At 42.6% G+C, this 23,675-nt stretch overlaps 1 protein-coding gene across 1 annotated transcript in view; it reads left to right on the forward strand.

The window, feature by feature from the left end:
• The first annotated feature begins 505 nt into the window (after positions 1–505).
• The window catches only part of SCAMP1 (secretory carrier membrane protein 1), an 87,374-nt gene continuing 64,204 nt past the window's right edge, over positions 506–23,675 (forward strand). The window contains exons 1-2 of the mRNA XM_006119131.4: positions 506–809; positions 16,196–16,273. Coding sequence (XP_006119193.3) covers positions 555–809; positions 16,196–16,273 — 333 coding nt within the window. The 5' untranslated portion in view covers positions 506–554. The remainder of the gene's footprint in view (positions 810–16,195; positions 16,274–23,675) is intronic.

Here is a 23,675-nt window from a genome sequence, read left to right on the forward strand (position 1 = left end):
CCTCCGAGCAATTCGGCTGCTTTCCGTGCTCGGCCCCCTGTCCTTCCACCGAGTTGTCTCTCCTCCAGCTCTATCTGTAGGGCAGCATCCCAGAGGGAGCGGAGAGTTTTGCCAACTTTTGTGAGTGCTAGTCTTGTGCTAAGCAGTCTAGTGTTTTGTCTAAACCTCTCCGTGTTTGCAACTCTGCTCTCAACCCAGCAGCTCAGCTTTCTCCTTCCGTAACAAAGTTCTAGCCCGAAAAGTTTGTGCTACGCAGAGCCCAGAGGCAAACAGAACACACTGTGCGCGATAGAGAGAAATCCTTGACTTTGCAACCCGACGCCGCGCGAGTCCGTCTGGTGTCGCTTTATGCCCCAACCACGCCCACCCTTTCAGAGCCGGGATTAGGACCGGGACTGGACAACCGCCCAACCCCTCCTGGTGCAGGCAGCAAGGTCAGAGCTGCCTGTCCGGGCGCGAGGAAGAGAAGGACGGAGAGTTGTAAAGACGGGAGGGAAGGGGGCCCTAGGCTCCATGAGACGATACCATTCCCCTTCGCCCCCGTCCTGCCCTCAATGGAGTGGCCCTTTTCCAGGTGTGAAGATAGCACCGCCTCGCCGATACATCACTTCCGGGGAGGCCATGTTGGCTCTCGCTGGCTGCTCGGGCGAAGGGGCGGGCTCAGGGCCGGATCTGCTTGTGACATTGGTTTCGGGGGTAGCTGGTGGGCGCTGGAGTGGAGCCGCTGCCGCTCGGTGATCACCGCTCCCGCCATGTCGGACTTCGACAGTAACCCCTTCGCGGACCCGGACCTCAATAACCCCTTCAAGGTGAGGGCGAGGCCTGCCCCTTTGCCCGGGTCCCCGCGGCGTCGGGCGGCTCCCGGGGCGGAACGTTCTTCCTTTTCCTAGCCTGGGGCTGGGGCCGCCGCTGGGGCGTCTTCTACTCGCGCGAGGCGCCTGCCCGCTTGGTCTTCCGCCGGGGGGCTGCCTTTGTGCCCCCAAAAAAGGGCAGAGATCCCTTCGGGTCTGCACCTCCCTCCAGGCCTGCCTAACACCCCCGCCCTGTGAGGCTTCCGCAGGCCCTACGTGCCTTCCACGCCCCCCTCCAGGCTGGGTTGGTAGGGGCCCAGATACAGGGGTGGGTGGTGCTGCTTTGCCCTGTTACCCTGTAGCATCTCCCGTTGCGGCTGTTGGGAGGAGGGCAAGAATCGTGGGGGGAGGCTGAGTCCGGAGGAAATTGAAGGCTTGTCCCATAGGCATCAGGCAGAACATGCTACGGAGCGGCTCTGTCTGTTCAAGTGATGACGCCCTTTCCAAGCAATAAGTGCGGGGCGAGTGGGTTGTGAAGGCTAGGACTATAATAGGGTTTAAAAGAGAACTAGATACATTCATGAAGGTTTAAGTCCATACATGGCTATTAGCCAACATGGGTAAGGAATGGTGTCCCTAGCCTCTGCTTGTCAGAGGGCGGAGATGGATGGCAGGAGAGAGATCACTGGATCATTACCTGTTCTATTCACTCCCTCTGGGACACCTGGCATTGTCCACTGTCGGCAGACAGGGTACTGGGCTGGATGGACCTTTGGTCTGACCCAGTATGGCCATTCTTATGTGCTTATATGTTCTTATGAGTTGGCTGATATTTATAACAACAAAAAAGCAAAGGCAGTGTAATGATCTAAAACAACTCCTAGAAGTGGTGTAAGTCTTCTAAAAAGCCTCAGCCACCACCTATTAAAATTCTCACATTAAAGGAGATGCATATATTTTTTTAAAATTTAAGTTTGGTTCCTTCAAATGCAGTCTCTCCCCATCCCCTTAGCAAATATTCCATTTTTCTAGTCTCCACTGGTATTTTGTTATGGTGCAAGGAGTTTCTAACTGATGTTTCTAACTGCAGATCCTGGTTTTCTTGCAGTGGACTTACAGTTCAAAAATTGAACAAACTGCTAGACTCTTAACTTCTTTCTTCAGACACTCAAGATTTGTAGTTTCCCTGCTTCAGTTTTGCTCATCTTGCTGTTTCTAAAGCTCATGTTGTAGTGGTGTTGAGGTACCAATAAGAGGCAAACTTTTCCTCTTTTTTCATAAAATTAAGATACATAACTTAAGAGTCTGAAGATTTTCACCAAGTGGAAATTGTAATACTAATGGTTGAGAATTCCTCAAGACTTTGCTCAGCCTTCTTTTTTGTTACCTCTCTCTTGCTTTATTAGTTGTTTTCATGGCTTGGGTGTTCAGGGTCACAATACAGGGCAACTGTACTGTTAATCCTCTTCTGTGGTCCAGCAAGAGCAGTTCCTTGCTTCTACTATGAATTCTTCAACAAAGTCAGACTGCCTAAGCAGGCCTGCTTTGCTTTTCAACTAAAAAATGGTAAACTGTGTTATTGACACACTTAAGTTACAATACAGCTCTTTCTAATCAAGTACAGTTACTTGTAAAAGCATTACAATCAAAACAGAATTAAAAAAGTAAAAGAACCTACAGTTGTGCTAGTGAATTTACCAGAGGTCACTCCCTAATTCCAACAAGTGCTCTGGTTGGTGTGAGTAGTCCTTTGAACCCCACAGAAGAGTTATTTTTGTGATCACAAGTTCACTACAACTTTGACTCAGAGTAAGGTAATAAAGTCATGCATAGGTGAGTTGCTGCTTTATCCAGTTGGAGTCTTTGAAGAGATTGTGACTAGGTAAATATCTGGGCAATTCATTTCCCTCTCAGGGTGAAGCTTCAAAAGGCTTAATTCTTGCATGGCTGAAGTAGGTGCATTTCCATATCCTGTAAGAGAAGTTACATTCTGGGTAACAGTGCCATAAAGCCTTTTACTGAACACTTTCATAGAAGAAAGTACAGTACACTGAGTAGTTGTAGAAATGACTATGTAATATACATTTTGAAAATCCTGAGGCTGATGAGAAACATCTTTGTTGTGACAGCTCCTTTTATTATGTACAACCTTTCCAAGACTATTGGTAACTTTGCGAATGGGATGGGGGCAGGAGGTGGGTACCCTGGGTGAATGTTTTGAAAAGACAGATTTAAAACGTCAAAGAGGTATCCATTCAGGGGCACTTTTAAATTATCACATTTAACATCTGTGGATCAGCATAGGTGTACCTCAAAATTAATAGAATCCCTCAGTAAATCAACAGGCATATGTGTGAATTGTTAAGCATTTTAGATATTTCAAAATTTTTTTAGCATAATTTGGTCAATTTGATTCATAACTCATTTTAGCTCAAACCTCAATCATTAATGAAACATGATTTGGAGTACATGTATCATAGTTGTTTCTGATAACTCAAGCTAGTAAACATACCACAATGCAGATTATCCATACAAGGCTCAGCTTTAAGATGCTAAACAAATCTATGTCAACTAGAAATAGTATTTGTATGGAGAATATGATGAATACAATATTTACTGACTCTGGAAGGAGAGTAATAGGCATTTACTAAGGTTTATACAGTTTCTCTGGGGAATGGCTAAGATCCATTATGTAAAGAGAGAGAAAAGTTCTTCTGGTTTGACACTTGTGTGTCAGCTGAAAGAGTAGAAGCCCCAGAACAAATTAACACATGGCTTTAGAGGTTTGTAGACAGATGCATGTTTCAAAGAGCTTGCAAATAAGATTTCAGCCTACAAAAGTAGCATCACACCTATTACATGCTACTTCTGACTCATAAGAGCCAGAACTCTACCATGTTGCAAAGATCTGGCCTTCATGCAATACTATATACCATGTATTAATTAGTAACACAGGGTTTAAAAAAATCATTAAGATCAGAGTTTGAGATATCTGCAACACAGCAAAACAATTCAGTTGAAGACCCACTTTGTCAGATGCATGTAATGGAAATTCCAGAGGCAGGTATAAATATACAGGCACATGAAAAAAAAGGAGTACCAATCAAGAGGAAGGCCAGAGATAATGAGGTAAGTTCAGTCAGGGAAGATGTGGCTCACTTCTAGCAGCTGATGTGGAGGTGTGAACACCGAGAGGAGAAACTGCTTTTGTAGTTGGCTAGCTATTCACAGTCTTTGTTTAATCCTAAATTGATTGTGTCAAATTTGCAAATGAATTGTAGCTCTGCAATTTCTCTTTGAAGTCTGTTTTTGAAGGTTTTTTTTTTATTGCAAAAGGGCTACTTTTAAATCTGCTACTGTGTGTCCAGGGAGATTGAAGTGTTTTCCTATAGGTTTTTTGTATGTTACCATTCCTGATATCAGATTTGTGTGCATTTATTCTTTTACTTAGGGACTGTCCAGTTTGGCCAGTATATATGGCAGAGGAGCATTGCTGGCACACGATGGCATATATTACATTGGTAGATGTGCAGGTGAATAAGCCTGTGATGATGTGGCTGATGTCGTTAGGTCCTGTGATGGTGTCACAAGTATAGATATGTGGGCAGAGTTGGCACTGAGGTTTGTTGCAGGGATTGGTTCCAGAGTTAGAGTTACTGTGGTGTGGTGTATAGTTGCTGGTCAGAATTTGCTTTAGGTTAGTGGGCTGTCTGTAGGTGAGGACTGGCCTGCCTCCCAAGGTCTGGGAGAGAGGTACCATTGTCCAGGATGTATTGTGGATCACTGATGATGCGTTGGAGAGGTTTTAGCTGGGGACTGTAGGTAATGCCAGTGGTGTTCTGTTATTTTCTTGGTTGAGCCTGTCTTGTAGAGGGAAGCTTCTGGGTACACGTCTGGCTCTGTCAGTCTGTTTCCTCACTTCCTCAGGTGGGTATTGTAGTTTTAAGAATGCTTGGTGAAGATCTTGTAGGTGTTTGTCTCTGTCAGAGGGGTTGCAGCAAATGCAGTTGTACCTTAGTGCTTGGCTGTAGACAACGGATCAAGTGGCATGTTCGGGATATAAGCTGGAGGCATGTAGGTAAGCATAGCAGGCAGTAGGTTTTTGGTATAGGGTGGTGTTATGTGACCATCACTTATTCGCACTGTAGTGTCCAGGAAATGGATCTGTTTTGTAGACTGGTCCAGGCTGAGGTTGATAATGGGGTGGAAACTGTTGAAATCACGGTGGAATACTTTCAGAGCCTCCTTCCCATGGAGCTTATGCGCCAATAAATCTGTTAGTCTATAAGTTGCCACAGGACTTCTTGTTGTTTATACAGATTCAGACTAACACAGCTACCCCTCTGATACTTTTCTTTCTTACTGTAAGCCATTAACACCTACGTAAACTTTGAAATGTAATCATGCAAAAGTCCTGGCGCCTGCACACACCATGCAGCCTGCTTCCTCAAACCCCTTCCTTGCCAGAGGAGGCTGTGAAGGCTAGGACTATAATAGATTTTAAAGAGAAGCTAGATAATTTCATGGAGGTAGGTCCATAAAAGGCTATTAGCCAGGGGATAAAATGGTGTCCTTGGCCTCTGTTTGTCAGAGGCTGGAGAGGGATGGCAGGAGACAAATCGCTTGATCATTGTCTTTGGTCCACCCCGTCTGGGGCACCTGGTGTTGGCCACTGTCAGCAGACAGGATATTGGGCTAGATGGACCTTTGGTCTGACCCAGTACGGCCGTTCTTATGTAACCCACCCAGCCAGAGAGGACTGCACCAAGTGAGTCAGGTAACCCAAACAAACTGTTTTCCCAGCTGGCTGAAGCATGGGAGAGGGAGGCTCGAGCAGCACACTGTTCCTGCTTTTCCCCAGCCGGCCAGAGCACAGGGGGAGGAAGGCTTAGGCAGTGTACCGCCCCAGCCTTCCATTTGGGGAATCATAAGGGACGGGGATGCATTCGCACCCTTCTCACCCCTCCAGGTATGGGACTCCATATGGTCCAGCTTTGCATGGTACTAGCTAGGGATGTTAGCAAGTAGTTGTCTACCTGATAAGCAGACTACTTGCTTCCCCCTCCCCCTACCTTGCTGCCTCTGAGAGATAGCAAGGGTGGGAAACAGGAGCCAGTGCTGGGGGGAGCCAGCTTAAAAGCCAGTTCCCCCCAACACCATCTCCATGGTGCTTCTCCACATCCTTTCGCCCCCCCCCCCCCGCACTGCCTCAGAGGCAGTGGGGGATAAGGGAGGCTGCTGGAAAGCAGCCTCTGCCTGTGGTGGGCTGAGGCTCGCCATAGGCAGTGGCTCCTCTGGCAGCAGCCCCTGTCCGCCACGAACAGGTGTTGCTCCAGCGTGAGCCGGGACACTGCTGGAGACTAGCGGCTCTTACTACATTTAAAATGCAGTGCTGTAGTGCAGGTGGCTCCTGGAGCTGGCATGAGCTGGCTGAGGCTCTGTAGAATGGTCCTTACTGACTAATCATGTAGTTGATACAAATTGTCAACCACATCATTAGCCAGATAACTGCAATTTAACGTCCTTTGTTCCAGCAGACTTTGGTAAGTCTCTCAGTAGTCCACACTACTTTCTAGTCCTATGTGCCCACTGCATCTCCTTTGCTTTACTTTGGCTCTGGGTTGTTCAAGCTATTCTCCCTATCCTGCAGTTGTTGTTATAGCTGCTTATCTGTGACTACCATTTGGATGTCACTGACTAGGTTTCTCTTTCCAAAAGACAGTGAATCACTGCATCTCTCAGCACAAGACCACAGTGAAGCATGAGTCATGACTGGTCAATAATTAGGCTTGTAAATTTCACACAAGCTGGAATAGCAAAGGACAAAATCTTGCCACATTCTAGTATTTGAATGAAGAGTTGACCTCCAGTCAGGATGATTCCAAAGTATTAGAGAACACACAGGTAAACAGATAGGATCTTAAAATAGCAGTGATGTAGATGTAGTGTTGGATAACATTGGTGGGCCTGGCAGATGTGCAACAGCTGTTTCAACCTACTAGGCTATGGGTAAACTCTTCCTGCATATCTGTAAATCCACTTACAAAAGAGGTGTAATCTGTATATACCAGATGATTGGCAAGACACAAATGTTTTTGAATGGAAGGTATTTTACTGTGAAATAACTGAAGTTAACACAGAAGAGATTTCAAGTATAGACAAGCATTATATTTGTGGAATTGCTGAAATTAATGCTCATCCTGTGCTCATAGAAAATATACCCAACGAATTTCTTGATGTATACTATTTTATTATAATTGAATGCATACATGTAAATTTTAATTTTACTTTCCTGATATACTTTTTTAACTGTACTTTGATTTTAAAATAATTTAATCTCTTCAGATCCTTGCAAAGTTATATATTAGTGGAGATGTTAATGACACAAGGTTTTCTTTATCTTTTTTCCCAAATAGGGGTTAGAAATTAAGAGTGTACTAAGTGTATCCTGTGCTAGTAATACTGGTACTTCTGTGGGAATTCTGTGCCCTCCGTGGGGGCAGAATTAATACTTTCTACAAATTGCTTGAGTCCCCGCAGAAAAATGGGGAAGCAAAGAAATCTGTGGGGAACACGCCCTACCATGGCAGCTTGGGCATCAAAAGAGAAGATCACCACATAGGGGAGGAGAGAGGCTGGGCATTTGTGCATGTATCCATGGAGGGATGCTAAGAGGGTGAGACTGGGTCTTGCCAGAGTGGTGTTAGAGGAGCCTTATTGTAAATGAGAGTTAAGAGAATCCTTAGCTAGGGAGGTCAATGTGTTTTCTCACTTTTTTCCCCTGTCCTAGAAAGAAACAGTGTGATTAGATTACAATTCAAGATTTGTTTTACTTGTGCATTTAAAAAAAAGTAATAAAAACTGTATGACTTTCTTGTATGAAAGTCTAAGAAATTCAAAGCAACATTCTACTTTAGAGAACACCAACTTCCAAAATAAAAGTAATGTAATTTAAATGAAAATCCAGGATTATAACTGGGACACAGGGTCTTGGTTACCAAGTATTTATAACTTTCATGTGTTTTAGGAAATTCTAAACAGTGTTTTTTCTGCATGGTAGTTTGAATAAATTACCCAAATAAATGTAATTGGTATAATTATATTGCATTACTTAAATAAAATTAACATTTTTTTGCTTTTTTTTAATGCAGAATTCCTTCTGGAGGAATTCTGTGGACATGTTTGAGAGCTGTTCAGCATTGTAAGAGGGGAATGATATATACTGAGTAGGGATGTAAGGAAGTAGTTGACTAGTCTGTGTCAGAGGCAGCAAGAGGATGGGGAAGAGGAACTGGTGTTGGGGGGAGCAAGTTTGAAAGTCGATTCCCCCAGCATCGTCTCGACAGGAGGCAGAGGCACAGCATCCCAGAGCAAGCTGGGACTGGCCCTGGGAGCTACCCCCACTGCAGCTCTGTAGTTTAAATGTAGTAGGAGCCAGGCATGCATATGCCTGGTACCTACTACATTTAAACTGCAGAGCTGCAGTGGGGGTAATCTATGGAAATTCCATCCACTCCTTGATTAGATGATAAATTGCAGTTTAATATCCCTAATATGAAGCAAAACGAGGTGTTGCACTAGATGATTTTACCACTGTTACTATATAGAACAAGTGTCTCAAACTTGTGGCCCTGGGGTCATCTCTAGCCCAAGCAGTTCCACAATCTGGCCTGTACACACCTGCCCTCTCCCTGGAGCCTGGCCTGGGAGGGGTGCTTGCTGGTCCAGTAAAAGGATTTGAGGCATGACACTGCCCATAAGACAAATTGAGTTTGAGACCCCAATATAGAATGTGTTCTATTGACTCTTGTTAAGGATTTTCAGTGAAGAAGAAAAAGAGTAGCTCAGTAAACTTAAACTACATAGAAGGAGATTGGAGCAGCGTTTCTTAAAGTGTGTTCTGCAGCACACTGGTGTGCCGCGAGGCAGTCAGAGGTGTGCCTCAGAGAGAACAGAATTCAAAATGGCCACCCTTAAAGGGACAAGCCTCCCTTTTTTAATTGTTGGAGGTTTTATAGTTTTTTGCTCACAACTTTTCTCTGGGGGCTTTTTTTTTTCCAACCGCCTTTCCCTGGGTAATGGCCACCCTTAAAGGGGCAAGCCACTTATTTTTTTCTCAGCAAAAAAATCCTTGGCGTTTCCCATAAAAAAAATTGTTTGGTGTTCCTCGGTCTTAAAAAGTTTAAGAAACATTGGACTGGAGTATCACATACATAAATATAAGCTGTTTCTCAGTATTTTTCTTTATTATAAGCTTTTTCAAATTAACTGAAAAATAAAATGTTAATGTTATGAAGTACTTTATTTATATGTACCATGTGGATTAAATGTTTGCCAACTCCTCAGATGTTAGGCATGTGATTTTTCCTGAGGGATTCCTGACAAACAGTGACTCAGTCACGTGTTCAGTATGTACTACTGGGGAAGGAAGACATTCACTTTTTTTCAAAAACTTTGGTATTAATTTATCAAAAACTTTGGTATAGGTATATCAGGGATTTGAAAAATCATTCAGATTGTTTAATCGGCATCTTCCTCCTAACACCTCAAATGAAAGGAGAAGAATTTGAGTATTCACATTATTTGGCCCAGTACAGTTATTTGACTTCTTTCAAAAAACAGTAGATTTTTTTCTAGTACTTGGTGTCTTTGAACTCCTTGTAACCAACAGCAGTCCAGTAAATGGATTGTGTTGAAATTTATACCTAAGATTTGTTCATCATATATATAGTAGGCCAATGTCTGAGAGTCTGTAATGCTGAAATGCTGGCTGTTCCCTGTGGGCAGCGCTGTTGCTGAAATGCTGGCTGTTCCCTCTGGGCAGCCCATGCTGCATGGAGAGTGCGGGGCCCAAATGGCTGCTTGCTCCCCCGCGGCGGCGCAGCTGTGCGGTGCAGAAGTCAGTTAAGTGCCATGGCGGAAAGGGAAGGGGGGGCGGGGTGGTGATGTGCAGTGTGACAGCAGCTCAAGGCCCTGCCCCCTGGCCATGAACGTCACCGCCCCATGCCGCTTCGCCTCCCACTGTGACGCTCGGCTGCCTTCTGCGCTGCTCAGCCAGGCCGCCGCGTGGGAGCAAGTGGCGCAAGCAACTGTTTGGGCTCCATGCTCCCCATGCAGCACGGGGAGTGCGGAGCCCAAATGGCTGTTTGGGCTCCACAGTCCCCCGAGTGAGAGGCAGCAGGGGGAGAAGAAGAGAAAGAGAGAGGCAGGAGGCGGAGGAGAGCTGAGAGAGGGGGGGAGGAGGCAGGAGGAGGAGGAGGAGACACAGAGACGGCGTGAGAGACTGGAGGCTCAGGAGAGAAGACCTATGTGGAGGAGAAACCTGAAAATCCCGTCTTATGACGGGCTAATTGGCTAGTTTGAACATAAGAACGACCATTGTCCTTACCTGGTGAAAGTGAGGAGGATGGAATGAGCAGGGGTGAAGAAGGGGCGCAAAGGTATTTGGGTTTGAGGTAGATCTTGGATTGCACTTCAATTCAAAAAGTGATCTCATGCTTAAAAAGATTGGAGACCACTGCAGTAAAGACTCCCCCCTTCCCCCCCCCACACACCTACTTTATGTTTCTATTTAGTTTTATTCAAAGAACAGAAGGGATTTCATGTGCATTACTCCCTAAACTGTTATCACAAAAGGATTTAGGGATTATAGTAGATGATAAAATGAATAAACAATGAGACACTCAAAAAAACATGGGTTGTATTATTTGGAGTATTATGTATTAAAGAAAATGGTAATTATGTTATATTTGGAAAATTGGAATTTCCTAAAAAGAATCTGGATAAATTTATTTTTAGTGAATAAGGTCACAACAGAAAATAACAGTTTTAAGCTGCAGTGGGAAAAATTTATGTACTATAAAAACTTTCTAAGAGCAGTTACGGAGCAGGACTAATTACTATAGGAGATTGTGAAATCTTCATTTTTAGGCTTAGGTAAGCCAAATTTAGTTAATCATCTCCAGGCCATTTCTCAGAGATGGTTAAGGAACTTTTCTCCCCTGGCTTTTTAAGGATGGTGGACAAAACAAGTGCTATGTTTGTTCTTCAGATATAGAACTAAAGTTGTTCTATTAAATAAAAGGGTGTGTGTGGCAGAAAAAAAGGGTGGTACTGCTACTTTGTTTTTTGAGGGGGAAGCATCACTGAGTGAGTTAGAAGCATAAAGTTACCAGTTTAACTACATCCACTTATGCAATTCATACATGTTTGATTTTGCGCCACTACTGTTATAGATTCTGAGTGATGACTCTTGCTATGCAGACATATCTTAAGAAGAGATAAATGAGGCAACTAGACACGCATGAGGTGGTAGGGTTCCAGAGCTCAAGTTCTAGTCTGAACCTGAAAGCCTACACAGCAATGAGACTGTGAGCCCCAGTTGGCTGGCATGTTTGTCTTTTCTTTCAAGATCTGTGCTCATTTAACTTCCCTAGCTAGTTGCTTTGGTAACTTCTTGTAATGTTCACCACTGCCTTTATCCTGCCAGCATTTCCAGAATTTATTGATCAAAATTCATCTTATGTCAAACATTTACACATCTTTTTCATGTTACTTTGTATGCATAGGGCAAAAATTCACTGAAAAAAAATCATACAGTCCCTACCATAGCTTTCCAGTCTATCCTTAAGACTCACCTCTGCTGTTAGGCCTAGAATACTGTGCCTGCCTGATTAGGGTTAGTAATCAGCAGGGCTCGACAATTTAGGTAATCTGTTCGCCACAGGCAAGTACGTTATAGCCCGGCATGGCACTGCAGCGCGATCAGCGCATGTGTAGCATGGTCTGTGCATGCTCAGCATGCTGAACCGCGCGGCTGGCGAGCAGGGCTCGCCGCGGCTTGCTGAGCCCTGGTGATCAGTACTAACATCCCCTTTCTTCCATTCTTCATCCTACAGCTCTCACTTGGAAAATATACAACAAAAGATGTAATTAAAAAAAACCTGCCAATAATAACCAAATTTATGATTATATGTATTTACCACTGTCCATAACTCAGTTCTCTAGTAGATTACAAACTCTTGGAGGCAGGATTGTCTTGTATGTTTGTACAGTGCCAAGCATAAAAAGATTAAATTCTGATACATTTGGGCACAACTATAATGTTTTCCCTTCTCTTATTTCTGTATTCTCCGCAGCGCTTACTTTATGTGCTTCAAACTGATCAATTGAAATTTTCTAGATGTAAGTAGGAACTTTGGGGTTACTTTGAAGTAAATTGTTAACAGAACCAAGAGAAACCTTGGGTTTGCTTATATGGTGATATCCAGGAAAATGAATCCAAAATTAACAAGGTATGAATTAGAAGTGGCTTTCTTAAGCCACATTAAAGCCTTATGTGACCACCGTCATTCTGAATTAAAATGGCTGTAATTCAGTTTAGCTTCATTTACGTCAAAAGTGAATTAAACTAAACCAAACTTAAGGACACTTCAATTGTAATTAAATCCTTGTGGGACCTTGTTAATGTGGTTTAAAAACTCCACCTCAAATAATTCTGTTAGATAGGCAATGTCTACACTGCCACTTGGCTGCATTGCAACTTTCTTGCTCAGAGGTGTAGAAAAATCCTCCTGATCGTGGCAAGTTAAAGTGTTTAGTATAAATGAACTCCACATGCTGTGAGCTGCTCCCCTTCTTTTGGTGGTTTATTATAGAGCACTGGGAGAACTCTCTGCAAGTGCTTCTGCTGTGGTCTGGCTTTCACTTTGAAGTGCAGCTGTGGCAGTGCTTTCATGTTTTAAGTGTAGATTTAGGCCTTGTCTTCGCAAGCAAGTTTTGTCACCGAAAAACCCTTTTTGTCAACAAAACCAAGAGAGCATTCACATTGCAACACGACAAAAGTCACAACAAGCCCTGAGTTTTGGCAACAAAAAACATCTAGCTACATGAAGGACTTTGCTCTTCCTCCTCCCTTCACTGTTGACAGTCATGCAATGTGTACTACAGTGGGGATGTACAATCCCGTTTAATCAGTTGAACATTAGGTTTAACTGGTTAACCACTTAAATGAGAGTGAGTGGGGCACTAGAGTTTGTTTCTTTTGAGTTTATTGAATTCCACCATGTTTCCCATAGTGCCCAATTAGCCTCTCTGGCAAGCACTTTACATGACTGCAGAGCAGCAGAGTTCAAACAGATGTGTCCCTCCAACCCAGGACAATTAAAATCCATTTCCTAGTGTCTGGCTCATTGTGTAGTGGTCCTCATGGTGTCTTCTCAGGGAAACAGAGGTGGATCTTGTGCATTATGCTTTCCTGCTTGTAGCACTGCAGAGCTTTCCTGCTTGTAGCACTGCAGAGTGTGCGGGGTAAAGAATTTGTTCAACTGTAGCTGTGAGTGACTTGTAGGAACTAGGACACATTTGTGTGATACAGCCCATGCCAATCGCTCTGCCCTCTGTGGAAGCCTATAATATTCCTTGGATCATGGGAATGCCTCTCTTTCAGGATAAGTAATGGGATGAGGGAAGGAAGCAATGCCAACACACAGAAATGTCAGCTCCCTTCATTGTCAAAGTGGTTCCTCAGAGCTTTGCTGATATTAATGGCCATCCTATGGGTTCCTCTGACATCATGAGTGTCTGGCTGTTTAAACTGTGTCCAGGCACTGTCTCTCATTGTTCCACCCATGGGCAAATACTGTACTCTTAGTCTCACACCAAATATGTAAGTAACAGCATGCAGTCACCGCCTTGGGGATATGATCCTCCAAAAGACCCAGCCTGCCATAGAGACACCCCCATCTCCTTTTCAATCTGTCAAAGGCACGTTCAGCAATCATGCGACATTGTCTTAGAGACTGTTACTGAACTGCTCCTTAGTGCTGCCCAGATGCCCTGTGTAAGGCTTCATGAGTTAAGGCTGTAAGGGGTCAATACGGGCATTTTCACAGCTTCTGCAAAGAGCACTGTTCCTGAAGATGTGTGCATCTTGTATCTTTCCAGACTACTCTGCATTTATGTCCATCAAACGCTCATGGTGATCCACAGGTGCCTGAAGCACCATGGGAGAAGAAGTACCCTTTCCGGTTAATATACTCTGCGGCAAGGTGGGGTGGTGCTATAATGGGGATATCAGTTGCCCCACCATGGTTGGTAAAGCTCATTTCAGCAACACCAGTCATTGTGTCATCCACAGTTTCCAGAGTCACTGTCGTACGTAGCAAAATATGATTTATTGCCCTGCACGCTTGCATAAGAACTAGCCCAACAGTAGACTTCTCCACTCTAAACTGATTTGCACCTTGAACGGTAGTAGTCAGGAGTTGCCCGCTTCCACAAAGCAATGAGAGCAGTTGTCATTTTGCTGTCCTTGCGCTGCAGTTCAGGAGCGAGCTCAGCACACAGCTCCAGGAAGGTTGATTTACGCATCTGAAAGTTCAGTAGCGTCTGTTCTTCCTCCCACACCTGCATCATAACACTATTCCACCATTCATTGTTAGTTTGGCTAATCCAAAACCAGCGCTCTACTTTGCATTACTGCTCTGTCAGAGCCCAATGCAATGCCACTTCGCTGCTGTTCTTGTCTCTCACATTGTTGTCTGCATCTGAGTCTTTGTCCTCTGCTATTAAGTGCATAAGTAGCTCTGCTGCAATGCAGATTGTCCTAAGAACATTGAATGTAACATGGAAGAGAAGTCTGGGATGCATTATTTTTTCACAGCAGATGCTGGAATTTGGAGCAAGGACTGTGGTGTGAAAGTGATCTGGAATTCCCAGGAGGGATTGGGAAGAAAAGAGGTGGTTGATGGGATGTTTTTCATGTTCCCAAAATGCCTAGTGCTACGTTGTGTGTTCCCACATTGCTTATTGACTGAAGTTAATGCCAAATTTGGGATACTTACCCACATTGCTTTTTCTGTAGATAGGGGAGTTAACAGTGTGGCTGTGAGATGTTGACAAAGGGATGGCAGAAAAATAGGTTTGGTGTCTTTTGCATGTTTTTTGCCAAATGTTTCCAGTGTATACATAGCCTTAGCCTTAATTTGGATTAAGTTTTCTGATGTCCTCATGGGGAAAAGCCTTTTGTTTCTGCCCTCTTTCCTACCCAATATCAATGACATAGTAACATTGTGGTGAGAGAAAATAAATTGTCCTAAGATTAGTATCCATTTTCAGAAACTGTTGGAGGGTGTCAGGGGGTAGAAATAATCTTTTCCACAGTTTGTTCTTTTGAGTATTACTGTTGTGCGTGTGGTATGTAGGCTCTAGCTACACTTTACCTTAAGCCGACCTTCTGGGTCTAGTGCAGCCCTGCCCAAAAAAACCCCAGAAGCACAATGAAAGGTTTCTTTCACCATCTAACCTTATTGTTAATGTCTGGTTGAGGAGCTCAGATGGTTCTGGGATAAGATGCAGTTTCCCCTATACCACAGGCTTTCAACAGCTTCTCTCTCAAATTTTGCTATTACAAATTAGCTGCCTGATAAAGCAGTTTTAGCTCATGTTAATCTACTGTTATCATTCCATCCGGATCTTCTTATGCGGTTTAGACAGGATCAGCAGATTCAGGGCTTTTGTTGTGAGGTTTTTTTTTTCCCTCTCAAAAATGAAAACCAGTTTTACTGTGGAACTATCAGATTTTTTTTTGCAAAAGAAGTGGTCTCATCCTTTCTTTGCATTAGTGTTCTTTGTCCTATTCTAAATCTTTTTTTAAAGACATTGACTTAAATCATATCAGTAAATATTTTTTACCTGTCACTAATACGTGAACATATTAAATTCAAATTCACTTTTCATATTTACTTAAAGCTTTTTCTCTGAAATTGAACAATGAATTAAAAAGTATAGAAAAACATTTTGTTAAATTTTATAAAGCGTGTGTGAACAAAATTTTAAATTTCAAGCTAAATTTACATGGTGTCCATTCAGATAACTGCATTAGGTAAAAGCTGTCTGATTCTGGATCTGGTATGCATAGGTTCTATTACCAAAAATGTGTATATATGTATATGCATGTACATATATATAATAAATGGATATTTATCTAGGGAAGAAGTACATCAGTATCCTTTTGTGGTATTCTTTAAGTTTAATGAACTTTCTACTGAAATGAGTGGAACAGTTGGACTGTAAGAGAGATGTTGGGGAAAGATCATAAGTAAAATAGGACTTACAGCCTCCTGACCTTTTCCTAAATAATTCCTTTAACAGTGTCAGCTTGTGAAACGTAGCAGAGCAGTTGTGTCACAGCTGATGTGCAGCATGGTTGTGGCTCCAAGTATATTATCTGGAAAGTGGTTGCATACTGATAAAATTTAATGTTATTAAAGTCTTGATTCTTTCTATAGGCATTGTCACTAGATTTAATATTAATAGAAATGTAGCCGTGTTAGTCTGGTGTAGCTGCATTTTAGTTTTAATATGTATGCACACATTTTATATAACCTCTTTTCCTCTTCTAGGATCCTTCGGTTACACAAGTGACAAGAAATGTTCCACCTGGATTAGATGAGTACAATCCTTTCTCAGATTCCAGAACAGTAAGCATATACGTTTATTTCTTTAAGATGCTCTTCCTTTTTTTGATGAGAGTTCTGAAAACGGAAAGTGTGGAAGTTGCACTGTTAAGGACATGAAGGACTAATGAGGAAAACAGAAAATATATAATGGAGGGAGGTCTTTAATAGCATGTAACATGTCATGTGAATGGACTTTAGTGATACTTAAGCCTATGACTTGTGGCTGGCTTGCCTTATCATGGCTACACAAAAATTACTTGGAAAAGAATCAGTGCATGTGCATGTATGTGGGCACAGCTGCACAAAATTTGCTTGATATTGTTGAAATTTAAAAATAGTAATTTACAATTAGTCATAAACAGCAACTTAATTAATTAATGGAGATTGCCTATCTCCTAGAACTGGAAGGGACCTTGAAAGGTCATTGAGTCCAGTCCCCTGCCTTCACAGCAGGACCAAGTACGATCCCTGACACATTTTTGCCCCAAATCCCTAAATGGCCTCCACAAGGATGGAACTCACAACCACAGGTTTAGCAGGCTAACGCTCAAACCACTGAGCTATCCCTCCCCCCTTGAAAATACTATTTAAAGGACATTCTGTGACGATGACTTTGTACTAATCTTTTGGTCAGAGGTTAAAATTTACTTGAATTGTAAAATGAATTTGACGTCTTATTTTACAATTGACATTCATCTGTCGTGTATTATTGTCATATAGTTTTGGCAGTCTGTATTTGAGAAGCTGAGAACTGCAATAGCCATCTTGGTGCAGGTTCCCATAGATTAGTACCAGGGAAGTGTGTAAAATGAATCTAGCGGTCTCTAGTTTCCTCATATTTCTTATATTCCCTCTTTGAGAATTTCAGAGCTATAGCTATGCTGTTGTAAATTTGTATGATTCTAAAATACCCTTTAATTTCTGAATCTGTTCTGTGAGGAGTGACGCTAAACATAGTGACTCTTAAATGGGCACATGAGAGCTTATTTACGAAGAATCCAGATGAACTTTGTCCTAGATGTCAGTCACACAACAAAATTAGGTGTTGTGTGTGTGTGTGTGTGTGTGGATGGTGGTACTAAGGGAGGAGGAAAGTTTGAGTTTAGTGGAAGATTTACTGAAGATGTGCAGTATTAACACAGTTGTTCATCTTAGGGTCAATGAGATGTCGATTTTATGAATACTTAAAATTAAAACTAATTCTTAAGCAGAATTATACCTGAAGTGCAACAGGAGCAGTATTTATTTGGAGGGACTTTTTCTTGACAGACTTTCTTGCTAAAAGCAAGTAACTAACATGCTTAGCTTCATTATAGTATTGTGGGTTCCAACACGCTAGCCACTAGGTACGTGGCTATTCAGTCAGTTGTTGGCTTGGACAATGTGGCTATTTGATTGAGTGTGGTTAGTTTGCTATAGTAGTAGCCATTGTAGTGGTACTGCTTCAGAACTGGTTGGACACAATGGTTATAGTAGGAAGCTGTGAACAAATGTATCTTATAGGGCTATCATGACTGTGTAACCACAGATGTCCTTACTAAAACAAGTCCTGGGACGTTTCAGTTAGAAATCGACTTTCCTATTTAGAAGGATTTCTTAATTTTTGTTTAGTGGTGAAAGACGCCATAGTGGCCCTCTCAGATGGGGTTTGCTGATTGAGTTAATTAGAATCAGGATTTTACTTCAGATTTAAGACCGCAGGAATGGAGGTAAAAGAATCGGTGTATATATGTCATAACTAGGCTAATGCTCTTAAAAATTTAATGAGCTAAGACATTTAAACTGGTTACAGTAATCAGAGAACCCTTCACATTTTCTCAGGGGGAATCTTTCTGTGTTCATCAGCCTGCCACTACTTTTCCAGGAAGCCTCTTTGCTATATTCTGGACTATGGTTTTTCCAGAAGCCCTATGTCAATTAGACCAATGTTCCCTCTATTTTTTCCATTCAGGTGAGAAGTAAATTGTCATGTGAATAGAGGCATAAGTGGATGTGTGCCACCAGTAGAAACACATGTTGCTGGCTAGGGATAATCTGTTAATCAACTGGGCACATTTGACTCTCCTGCGTGACCAACCAAATGCTCATTTTAGACTGAACATTGAATTATACCAGCTTAGATGGTAGAGATTTTTGGAAAATTAAATTGTACATATTTTTTTGCAGAAATGTTCTAGTTTGAGCATTAAAAAAAGCTGGGAATTCTTAAGTTTTCATGAGTTTTTTTGGTTATTTAGAAAAAAAGGTTATTTTTATTTTTTAAAAAGGTCAATTAGCTTGATTAAAATTCTTTGATATACTTGACATAACAGAATAAAATAGACCTTTTTTTCAGCCCTATACTTTTCCATCTGTGGTGCTCAACAAGCAAACTTAAATCTTCCCCAACTTCAGGACTTCCAGTAAACACCTGAAAATAAATAAAAATGTGATATTTTGGTGTTTTGTTAAGAAGCATATTTTTGGCACTGTCATATGACATTAATCAATGTTATAAGACATTGTATGTTATTCATTGACATGAAGAGCTGCTAGAAAATCATTTCTTTTAAAAAACTCTACTCCAAATCATCTATATATTTGGGAGAGTTTGTGAGTGAGCGAGTCTGTCAGTTCATCTGCCTGTTGCTTCAAGAACTCCTCCTAAATCAGTATTTCTTAAACTTTTTAAGACCGAGGAACATCAAGCAATATTTTTTTAGCGAGAAACACCAAGGATTTTTTTTGTTGGGGGGGGGGGGGGAAGGTCGGGGGGAGGGAAGTTATTGAGGAACAAAAGGGTTGGGGGGAAGTTGAGCCAAAAAAAAAGTCACCTTTAAGGGTGGCCATTTTGAATTCTGTTGTTCTCCGCGGCACACCTCCAACTGCCTCACGGCACTCTGGTGTGCCATGGAACACAGTTTAAGAAACACTGTCCTAAATGGTAAGAGCTAGGACCACGAAATTTGATTTGCAGCTTTATGTTGTCATAGCTTAAAAAGCAAGGTAAGGGCTTTGTTGTTCCAGGACAATGTAATGTGCCTGGAATGCAATCGTTTTTCATAAATAGGGAAGGGGATGCTAGCAGGGACATTGATATCGTGTCATGGCCACAGAGGGTGTGTCTAGACTACAGGGTTTTGTCGACAAAAGTCGACTCAGCAGTTTTGTCGACGCTGGTAAACCTCATTCTACGAGGAATAACGCCTTTTGTTGACAGAGTTCTGTCAATAGAAGGCATTATTGCATCTAAACTGTCCTTTGCGTCCACACTGTTATGTCGACAAAGAGGCTTGCTTTGTTGACAGAACTGAATGTAGTCTAGACGCTCTTTGTCGACAGAAGTTTTGTCGACAGTATCTGTCGACAAAACTTCTGTCGACAAAAGCCTGTAGTCTAGACGTACTCAGAGAGACAGCAAGCAGCCAGAGGTAAGAGACTGAAACAGCTATAATGTCTTCGGGGTGGCTGGGGTACAGGTAAGCATCCTGCTCACTGCCTGGGGAAGTGAGTTGCCCTTTTGTGGCTAGCCCCTGGGAACCACCTGCTACCCAATGGCTCTGCGGCTAGCCCTAGGCACTCTGGCCCCTGCCAGCTCCTCCACCCCTCACCCCACTCCACTTCTTTCCCTGAGCCCGTGTCACCCTGAACCCTGACTATAGTACCCCTCAGCCCCTGCTTTCAGCCCCTCCTCACCCCCATCTAAGTCTTGCACCCCCACACAAACACCCAGTCTTCTACCCTGATCCCTTCTTCACTCCAACCCTTACGCCAGCATCACCACCCCAAACTACCCCCTATTGTGAGCCCTCCACATCTTCTAGCCGCTGCCCTGAAAGACCCGAGTAACACCAGGTAAATCTGCTACTAAAATATAATTTAAATACAAACTCAGTTAATAAAACTAATAGATGTCTAGGACCGAGCTGAGTTTACACAATCTGACTGCCACTTAGTTAATGTCCGTAAACCTGAGAGGTTTTGTGTTCATATACCAATTTTCTGTTTTAAAAACGGATTCCTTTTCTATTGCCTGAGTTTGCCACTGGAACCTGTGTTTTGTTGTTCTTGTGGGTTTTCAAGGTGGATTGAGTTAAATCAAGGCAATTTTAAAAATTGACTTAAATCACAATGTAAATCACCAAAAAAGTTCATTTATTTAATTCAAATTACCAAAAAAGCTAAGATTGACTATGCTTGGAATGAACTTAATTTTGGAGTAAGTCTTGTGGAACTCACTGACGCTTGTGGTTTTTGAGAAAACAAGTACAGAATGGGGTTCCCTAGAAAAAGCCTGCCTGGTGCGAAGGTTGTGGATCTCTCGAGGCATCTAGGTAGACTTGTGTAGTGCTGGGGAGGAGCCGGTGGTCGTGGTACATGTTGGTACCAATGACATAGGGAAGGGTAGGAGAGATGTCCTGGAGGCTAAATTTAGGCTGCTAGGAAAGAGACTGAAATTCAGGACCTCTATGGTAGCATTCTCAGAAATGCTTCCAGTTCCACGCGCAGGGCCAGGTAGTCAGGCAGAGCTTCAGAGTCTCAGTGCGTGGATGAGACGATGGTGTAGGGAAGAGGGGTTTAGATTTATTAGGAACTGGGGACACTTCTGGGAGAGGGGGAGCCTATACAGGAAGGATGGGCTCCACCTAAACCAGGGTGGAAGCAGACTGCTGGCACTAAACATTAAAAAGGCCGTAGAGCAGTTTTTAAACTAAGAGATGGGGGAAAGCCGATTGGTGCGGAGATGCACATAAATCGGAGGAAGACTTCTCTTAGAGGAGAATCCATTGATAGAGATTCTCTAAGCTGTAGTCAGAAAGAGAGGAGGGGAGAGGACAAACCATGGGCCAGAGCAGACAAACAACCGCATTCTAAGGAATCCAATGCATCAGTGAAGGGCACTGGAGTACCTCGTATTAAATGAGGAGATTGACATAATAGGCATCACTGAAACCTGGTGGAATGAGGAAAATCTGTGGGACACAATCATACTGGGATATAAAATATATAGAAAGGATAGAGCAGGCCGGGTGGGTGGCAGAGTGGCGCTGTATGTGAAAGATAATGTAGAATCAAATGAAATAAAGATATTAAATGAATCAACACATTCCATAGAAGCGCTATGGATAGTAATTCCATGCCCCAATAATAAGAAATTAGCAGTAGGGATATATTACCGACCACCTGACCAGGACAGCGATACTGACATTGAAATGCTGAGGGAGATTAGAGAGGCTACCAAAATAGAGAACTCTATAATAATGGGGGATTTTAATTACCCCCATATTGACTGGATACATGTCACCTCAGGAAGAGAAGCGGAGATAAAATTTCTCAATGGCTTAAATGACTGCTTCTGGGAGCAGCTGGTGCAGGAACCCACAAGGGGAGAGGCAATTCTTGATTTAGTCCTGAGTGGAGTGCAGGATCAGGTCCAGGAAATAACCGTTACAGGACCGCTTGGGAATAGTGACCATAATATAATAACATTCAACATTCCTGTGGTGGGAAGAACACCTCAGCAGTCCAGCACCCTGGCATTTAATTTCAAAAAGGGGAATTACACAAAAATAAGGAGGTTAGTTAAACAGAAATTCAAAGGCACAGTGACTAGAGCCAAATCCCTGAAAGCTGCATGGAAACTTTTTAAAGACACCATAATAGAGGCCCAACTTAAATGTATACCCCAAATTAAAAAACATAGCAAGAGACCTAAAACAGTGTCACCGTGGCTTAACCGCCATGTAAAAGAAGCAGTGAGGGACAAAAAGGTATCTTTTAAGAATTGGAAGTCCAATCCTAGTGAGATAAATAGAAAGGAGCATAAACACTGTCAAATCAAGTGTAAAAATGTAATAAGAAAAGCAAAAAAAGATTTTGAGGAACAGCTAGCCAGAAACTCAAAAAGAAATAACAAAATGTTTAAGTACATTAGAAGCAGGAAGCCTGCTAAAAAACCTGTGGGTCCCCTAGATGATCGAGCTATAAAAGGAGCAATCAAGGACGATAAAGCCATTGCGGAGAAACTAAATGATTTCTTTGCTTCAGTCTTCACGGCTCAGGATGTTGGGAAGATTCCCGAATCTGCACCGTCCTTTGTGGGTGATGAATCTGAGGAACTGTCCCGGATTGAAGTGTCATTAGAGGAGGTTTTGGAACAAATAGAAAAACTTAATGTTAACAAATCTCCGGGACCGGATGGCATTCATCCAAGGGTTCTAAAAGAACTCAAATGGGAAATTGCTGAGCTGTTATCTGTGGTTTGTAACCTATCCTTTAAATCGGCTTCCGTACCTAATGACTGGAAGGTAGCCAATGTAACACCAATATTTAAAAAGGGCTCTAGAGGCGATCCTGGCAATTACAGACCGGTAAGTCTAACTTCAGTACCGGGCAAATTAGTCGAAACAATAGTAAAGAATAAAATTGTGAAGCATGTAGAAGAACATAATTTGTTAGACAAAAGTCAACATGGTTTCTGCAAAGGGAAATCCTGTCTTACTAATCTATTAGAGTTCTTTGAAGGGGTTAACAAACATGCGGACAAGGGGGATCCAGGAGATATAGTATACTTAGATTTTCAGAAAGCCTTTGACAAGGTCCCTCACCAAAGGCTCTTGTGTAAATTACATGGCCATGGGATAAGAGGGAAGGTCCTTTCTTGGATTGCGAACTGGTTAAAAGACAGGAAACAAAGGGTAGGAATAAATGGTAAATTTTCAGATTGGAGAGGGGTAACTAGTGGTGTACCCCAAGAGTCAGTCCTGGGACCAATCCTTTTCAACTTATTCATAAATGATCTGGAGAAAGGGGTAAGCAGTGAGGTAGTAAAGTTTGCGGATGATACCAAACTGTTTAGGATAATGAAGACAGAAGCAGACTGTGAGGGACTCCAAGAAGATCTCACCAAACTCAGTGATTGGGCAGCAAAATGGCAAATGAAATTTAATGTGGATAAGTGTAAAGTAATGCACATTGGGAAAAATAACCCCAACTATATGTACAGTATGATGGGGGCTAATTTGGCTACGACAAATCAGGAAAGGGATCTTGGAGTTATCGTGGACAGTTCTCTGAAAACTTCCATGCAGTGTGCAGCGGCGGTCAAAAAGGCAAATAGGTTGCTAGGAATTATTAGGAAAGGGATAGAAAATAAGACACAGAATATCTTACTGCCCCTGTATAAAACTATGGTACGCCCACATCTTGAATACTGTGTACAGATGTGGTCTCCTCACCTCAAAAAAGATATTTTGGCCTTAGAAAGGATTCAGAAAAGGGCAACTAAAATGATTAGGGGTTTGGAGCGGGTCCCATATGAGGAGAGGTTAAAGCGACTGGGACTTTTCAGTTTAGAAAAGAGGAGACTGAGGGGGGATATGATAGAGGTATATAAAATCATGAGTGGTGTGGAGAGGGCCGATAAAGAAAAGTTATTTATTAG

This window comes from Pelodiscus sinensis, chromosome 6 (genome assembly GCF_049634645.1).
Source record: "Pelodiscus sinensis isolate JC-2024 chromosome 6, ASM4963464v1, whole genome shotgun sequence".
NCBI lineage: Eukaryota > Metazoa > Chordata > Testudines > Trionychidae > Pelodiscus > Pelodiscus sinensis.